We start from the raw sequence: 6,522 nt of genomic DNA on the forward strand, positions 1-6,522 counted from the left end.
AAAGATCTTCATAGAATATGTAGGAGCCAATATGAGCATCCAGGTTCCGCTGTTGGTTATTTACCGGAGACATGTCTCTGTCATGTCTACATAGTTCTCGAACCCGTAGGGTCCGCACGCTTAAAGTTTCGATGACAATTATATTATGAGTTTTTGTGTTTTGATGTACCGAAGGTAGTTTGGAGTCCCGGATGTGATCACGGACATGACAAGGAGTCTCGAAATGGTCGAGACATAAAGATCGATATATTGGACGACTATATTTGGAAACCGGAATGGTTCTGGTGAGATCGGGAATATACCGGAGCACCGAAAGGTTATCGGAACCCCCCGGGAGGTATATGGGCCTTATTGGGCTCTAGTGGAAAGGAGGGTAAAGGAGCAAGGGAGGTGGCGCCCCCCCAAGCCCAATCCGAATTGGGAGGGGGCCGGCCCCCCTTTCCTTCCTCCCTCCTTCCTCTTCCTTCCCTCTCATACTCCAAGTTGGAAAGGGGGAATCCTACTCCCGGTGGGAGTAGGACTCCCCTTGGTGCGCCTCTCCCTGTCCGGCCGCCTCCTCCCCCTTGATCCTTTATATACGGGGGCAGGGGGCACCCCTAGAGACACAACAACTGATCTCTTGGATCTCTTAGCCGTGTGCGGTGCCCCCCTCCACCATAATCCACCTCGGTCATATCGTAGCGGTGCTTAGGCGAAGCCCTGCGTCGGCAGAACATCATCATCGTCACCACGCCGTCATACTGACGGAACTCTCCCTCAAAGCTCGGCTGGATTGGAGTTCGAGGGACGTCATCGAGTTGAACGTGTGCAGAACTCGGAGGTGCCGTGCGTTCGGTGCTTGATCGGTCGGATCGTGAAGACGTACGACTACATCAACCGCGTTGTGCTACGCTTCCGCTTTCGGTCTACGAGGGTACGTGGACACACTCTCCCCTCTCGTTGCTATGCATCACCATGATCTTGCGTGTACGTAGGAATTTTTTTGAAATTACTACGTTCCTCAACAGCTCGGTGGCCCAACCTTGCTCATGCTTGATTCTATGAATGTGTGATTCTTTCTCCTTCTTGCATTGATCTGGCGGTGGAAGAATTTTTTACTAGCATCGCCTTCTTTAAGGCTGGATATTCTTGCACATTGCTTCTTGTTAGCCCTCTCAAGCATGACCAAACTTATGACCCTCCCCTTTACCCTAGCCCGAAGATCGTGTTTATCGTAGGAGAGATGCCGGTCTTCTTGGGCAATGTCAAGGCATAGGATCACCAAGAGAGCGGCATGGAGATCACATCTTTGCCTTAGAAAAAGGCCCCTACTCCATTTGGTGAGGGGAAGCGCCACCTTTTTGAGTTTGTGGAATAAAATTTGGTATGGCTCAGTGTTGTCAACATGCTCGTTCCACGCCTTCTGGACCATCTCATCAAAGCCGGGCATTGATGCCCAAAAGTTCTCAAACTTGAAAGTCCTAGGCCTCCTAGGCACCTTGTCGTCGGCAAGCAAGACCGGAAATGGTCGGATAGGGGGAGGAAGAGAGGGCATGAAGTACATGTGTGTTGAAGATGATGTACTACTCATCGTTTCAAAAGAACGAGTCGAGCTTGCACAAAGTAGGGGTTTCCCTCTCGTTGCTCCATGTGAACCACCTATTTTGAAAGGTAGATTTCTTTTAGCTCACGGTTTTGCTGCGTTGCAAGAAAATGGTTGATCCGACTCTGGTTCACATTTCTCTTATTCTTGTCCCTCGTACGATAGATTTGATTGAAGTCTCCAGAGGCAGTCCAAGCCCCCCCCCCCCCCCCCACACACACACACAGACACAAGGCGGCTTTCGATTTATGAGCCCGGCGACGAAAGCATCTTTGCAGGAGGAGTCGGTTGGGCCATAAGAGAATCTACAACCGGACCACTCATATCCTCCCTAGGCGTTCGGGGGACAGCCCGATCACAGCCCGGACAGGAGAGAGAAAAAAAATTACCCCACCAGGCCCCCCCCCCCCACACCCCACTTTGTCCCATATGCACGGGATGTCGGCAAATCCCCATATCCACAACATATATTGGGAGGATATGTGGATGTCTGGGTGTGGCCGGGCAGTCCTCCATGCAAGATGTGGCCACCTCGGACAATCTTTTCTCTTTCTTTTCCACCCCTCTCTCTCCATCTTCATTAATCACATGCATTTGATCGGGAAATTTGGGAACAGGGTAGAAGACATGCTTGCATGCATGCACAAAATGAAGGCTTGAAACGCATAGGCCCGGACACGACCTCGGACATTTGAGGTGTCAAATTTGAAAATTATGGTTGTAGACGCCCTAAACAGTCAGCAGCGAAGAGGTGTCGTGCATGGCAGTTTGCCCGATCTGGTGACGCATCTTGGATCGGGTGGACTTGCTTCCTTATAATGCAGAAGTACTACGCTGAGTGGATTCGACGGCAGCAGGCTGGACCGCGTTGCAGCAGATCGCAGATCTGAATGTGAGAGAGAAATTAATGCCTCTTCGATGTAGTACTCTATTAGGTAAAGCTTCATTAATTCAGGAACAGTGGTTGTACGGAGAAAACACTAGTAGGGTTTTTTTTAGGAAAAAAAACACTGGTGGTCGCATCAATAATTCTACACCTACGGGCATGTAACGTAATCGCCAGATGCCAAAGTTTCAAAAAATATATTATTCGCCAGGTGCCATGATGTTTTCGTAAGGTGCTTAAGTAAAAAATAAATACGTAAGTGTAGCGAAGCTCGGGTGGCATAGTATAAAATTTGTTAGATGTTTGTGGTTGGGCATGGTACAGCATAGTGCAGGACCTGCCAATACGCCAGTCGATTCCACGCACAGATCATGGAAATGGAGTAGCTGTCTCGTGATGCCTGCATGCGGCAAATCACATCTGTGCAGCTAGCGTAATCAATTCAGTCGTCGATACGGATGCCAAAAGTACTTGCCATGCGGATGCACATCTCCATTTTTCAATTTGATTTGATACGCATGATTCACTCGGTGGGCGCTACAGTGGATTAGGTGTGTACTGTTTGGCGGTTGATGAACGCAGATGCCTCGCTCCGCCTATAAGTAGCACGCGGTCAAGCTCACCACGAGCGCCAAGGGAATTAAGTATTGCCCATACCACGCTCGCTCCACGACGCACGCGCCGCGATGTCCAATACCGAGGTGCTCCTCGCCGGCCCGGGCAGTGTCGGCGGCGGCGAGCGCCTGAGCATCGACGACGCGCTGGCGCTGCACGCGGGGGAGTTCGGGCGGTGGCAGCTACGGCACTTCCTGCTGGTGACGGCGGCGTGGATTCTGGAGGCGATGCACACCATGGTCATGATCTTCGCCGACCGCGAGCCGGCCATGTCGTGCCCCGCGGGGGACGGGCGGTGCGGCGACCGCTGCGCGGGCGCCGCGGCCGGGTGGCAGTGGGACCAGGGGAGCGGCTCGTCGACGGTGGCGGAGTGGGGCCTCGTCTGCGGCGAGAGCTACAAGGTCGGCCTCGTCCATGCTCTCTATTTCGCCAGCGCCATGATCGGTACGTACATGCGATAGTGCTGTGCTCCCGTCGGTGATCTATTATGTGGATGATTCCGCCGTTTTGATGCTCCCGTATAGCCGTTACTCTACATCACATGCTGTCTGCCTCCATCATTCGAATCACTGGATCGACGCATTACTAGTTCAAGAGGATAGTTGTAGTTGCATTTGACTCTCGCTGGCTCCCTCTCCACTAGCAAAGTTGCCGATCGCGATGCTCTGGAGGTGCTGATTGGGATGGTTTGAGCCTCTGCCGTTTCCTTATCACCGCAAAACTCGGACGCCCAAGCTCAATCTTAGAAGCGTTTCTTCTTTTGGTAGTAAGTTGTTGACCTACGTGTCTGTTTATCGTTCCTTCTCTGGCCTGCGTGCCGTGAACTATGTTGGCCTGCGTTTCTAGGTTGATGGCCTGATACTCTATTTGCTCGACCCTTTTCGTGGTTGCTTTAGCGTCTGTTATACTCTGTTCGGTGGCTTAATTTTGAAGTCAGGCATATATCTTTTCTCTAAAATAATGTAAACCGCAACTAGAGTAGTAACATGTGTGTTTCTAGTATGTGGAGCAAGTAATGACGATTTTATTTTGTGTTTACATCCACACAATTATTAGTACTAATAATCTGAGCATTGGCTTATACTTTGCACCAATTTGAGCTCTCTTCATTCAAAGAAAGAGCTAGATTACAATCCAAAATCTAGTTTGGTCAAACTGTTTTGCCGGCGTGATTCTTGCGTGTGTGTGCATAGTGTTGCTTGTGTGCATCTTAATTATGCAAAGGCCGTGTGTGTACTCATTGTGCTTGTATCGCTCGATGCTACATTATGAGTCAATAAAAACACACTTTGTTGAAAAAAGTTTGATCAAACTGTTTATTTATTTATCAATTTATTTGGCATTCTTGTTTCATGTACTTGACCATATGGTTGGCTTGTTGCAGGCGCTGGCGTCTTTGGTCACTTATCGGACTCTTCTCTGGGTCGGAAGGGATCCCTCTTTGTGGTGTGCTCCCTCAATGCCATTTTCGGCCTCTTCACCGCGCTCTCTCCCAACTATTGGGTCTACGTGGCCTTGCGCATCCTCACAGGCTTCAGCGCCGGCAGCATTTGCCTTTGCTCCTTCATCCTTGCCACAGAGCCCGTAGGGCCCTCCTATCGTGGCGTTGTTGGCATGTCCACGTGTTATTTCTTCTCCGGCGGCATCGCGATCCTCGCCGGCATCGCCGCGATGTTCCAGTCCTCCTGGCGCCTCCTCTATGTCGTCACCTCCATGCCCTCCCTCGCCTTCATGCTCACCGTCATGCCGTTTGTCTCTGAATCCCCACGTTGGTACCTTGTGCGGAGGCGCGCAGAGGATGCAATGCATGTCGTACGAGACATTGCGTCCACCAATGGAAAGAGCATCCCAGATGGCATCACACTCAAGATCGACGATGAGGATGACATCAACAAGAAGACCGAGGAGTCATCGTCGTCGATCCTAGATGTGTTTTGGTCACGAACGACGCGGGGCAGGCTGGTGCTCTCAGTGCTCATCAGTTTCCTTTGTTCGGTGGTATACTACGGGCTGAGTCTCAATGTGGTCAATCTAAAGATTAACCTTTACATCAGTGTGGCTGTTAACTCTCTCGCCGAGATGCCCGCATTTCTTCTCACTACGATGCTCCTCCAACACTTGGGTCGGAAGCCACTCGCCATTGGCTCCCCGGCTCTCAGCGGTGTTTTCTGTACATCTGCCAGTCTTATTACCGGCGTTGGTGCCATGAGGTAATTAAATCCTTCTTGTTTTTGCATGTACGTGACATGATGGGTTAGAAGATTTTCTTTAACTGCAGACAATTGCGTCTCATTGTAGGGCGGTGAGGATGGCATGTGGGGTGGTAGGAATCTTCGGAATGGCCGCGACATACAACCTATTGGTTGTATACACAGCAGAGTTGTTCCCTACGACGGTGCGTACCGCGGCCCACTCCGAGCCCCCCCCACCCCTGGGGCGGGAAGCCCCTCGCCATTGGCTCGATGCTTCTCAGCGGTGTTTTCTGTACATCTGCCAGTCTTATTACCGGCGTTGGTGCCATGAGGTAATTAAATCCTTCTTGTTTTTGCATGTACGTGACATGATGGGTTAGAAGATTTTCTTTAACTGCAGACAATTGCGTCTCATTGTAGGGCGGTGAGGATGGCATGTGGGGTGGTAGGAATCTTCGGAATGGCCGCGACATACAACCTATTGGTTGTATACACAGCAGAGTTGTTCCCTACGACGGTGCGTACCGCGGCGATGGGATGTACGTTACAAGCTTCCAAGATGGGTGCCATACTAGCACCCATGGTAGTGTTACTTGGGGAGCGGATGCCATTTGCAGTGTTTGGCATGTTGGGTATCATCGGTGGGCTACTCGTGTTCTGCCTCCCAGAGACTATGCATAAGCCATTATATGATACCATGTTCGGATTGGAGAAAGGAGAGGGAGAATTTGTAACTAAAGGGGAAATTATAAGAGGAAACTCCGAAATTTGACCAGTTTTCATAAGAACTTTCTCCATAAGTATTGTTGGACCCAAGATATTACCAATGGAATCATGTTGCACACAAAGAGCGAGGCGTGTTGGTTTTCTCATCTGCATTACTATTTTTGCATGTGCTAGCAGATATACTCTTACTTTTAAAGATTTTAGTAGAGGGTTTCTATTTGTAGTATGTTTATACTTTTGTGTGCCCGCACAAGCTATTTTTGTGGGTCTTTTTTTTGTGTCCTAACATCACCCCACACAAGTTTGTTGTTGGAAAAGGCTAGCTTCCAAAATCTGCCTAGCACTAACATACAAGTTCAAGAGTAAAATCATTCGATTTGTCAAATAACAAAAAATAAATCTTCTTAGGTCTATTGTCTACATAATACATGTCAAACGAATGTCATGATGCCTTCACTTGTCTATGCGCTTATTTGTGATACAAATTTTCAAGATGTTATCAATTAACCAAAGGATACTTG

At 49.6% G+C, this 6,522-nt stretch overlaps 1 protein-coding gene across 1 annotated transcript; it reads left to right on the forward strand.

The window, feature by feature from the left end:
• The first annotated feature begins 3,108 nt into the window (after positions 1-3,108).
• LOC125530241 (organic cation/carnitine transporter 4-like) lies at positions 3,109-6,230 on the forward strand. Its single transcript, XM_048694632.1, has 3 exons — positions 3,109-3,527; positions 4,468-5,293; positions 5,696-6,230. The coding sequence occupies exons 1-3, from the start codon at positions 3,155-3,157 to the stop codon at positions 6,045-6,047; spliced, it is 1,551 nt and encodes a 516-aa protein (XP_048550589.1). The 5' UTR covers positions 3,109-3,154; the 3' UTR covers positions 6,048-6,230.
• The last annotated feature ends 292 nt before the right edge of the window (positions 6,231-6,522 follow it).

The sequence above is a fragment of the Triticum urartu genome, unplaced genomic scaffold, assembly GCF_003073215.2.
Source record: "Triticum urartu cultivar G1812 unplaced genomic scaffold, Tu2.1 TuUngrouped_contig_6169, whole genome shotgun sequence".
NCBI lineage: Eukaryota > Viridiplantae > Streptophyta > Magnoliopsida > Poales > Poaceae > Triticum > Triticum urartu.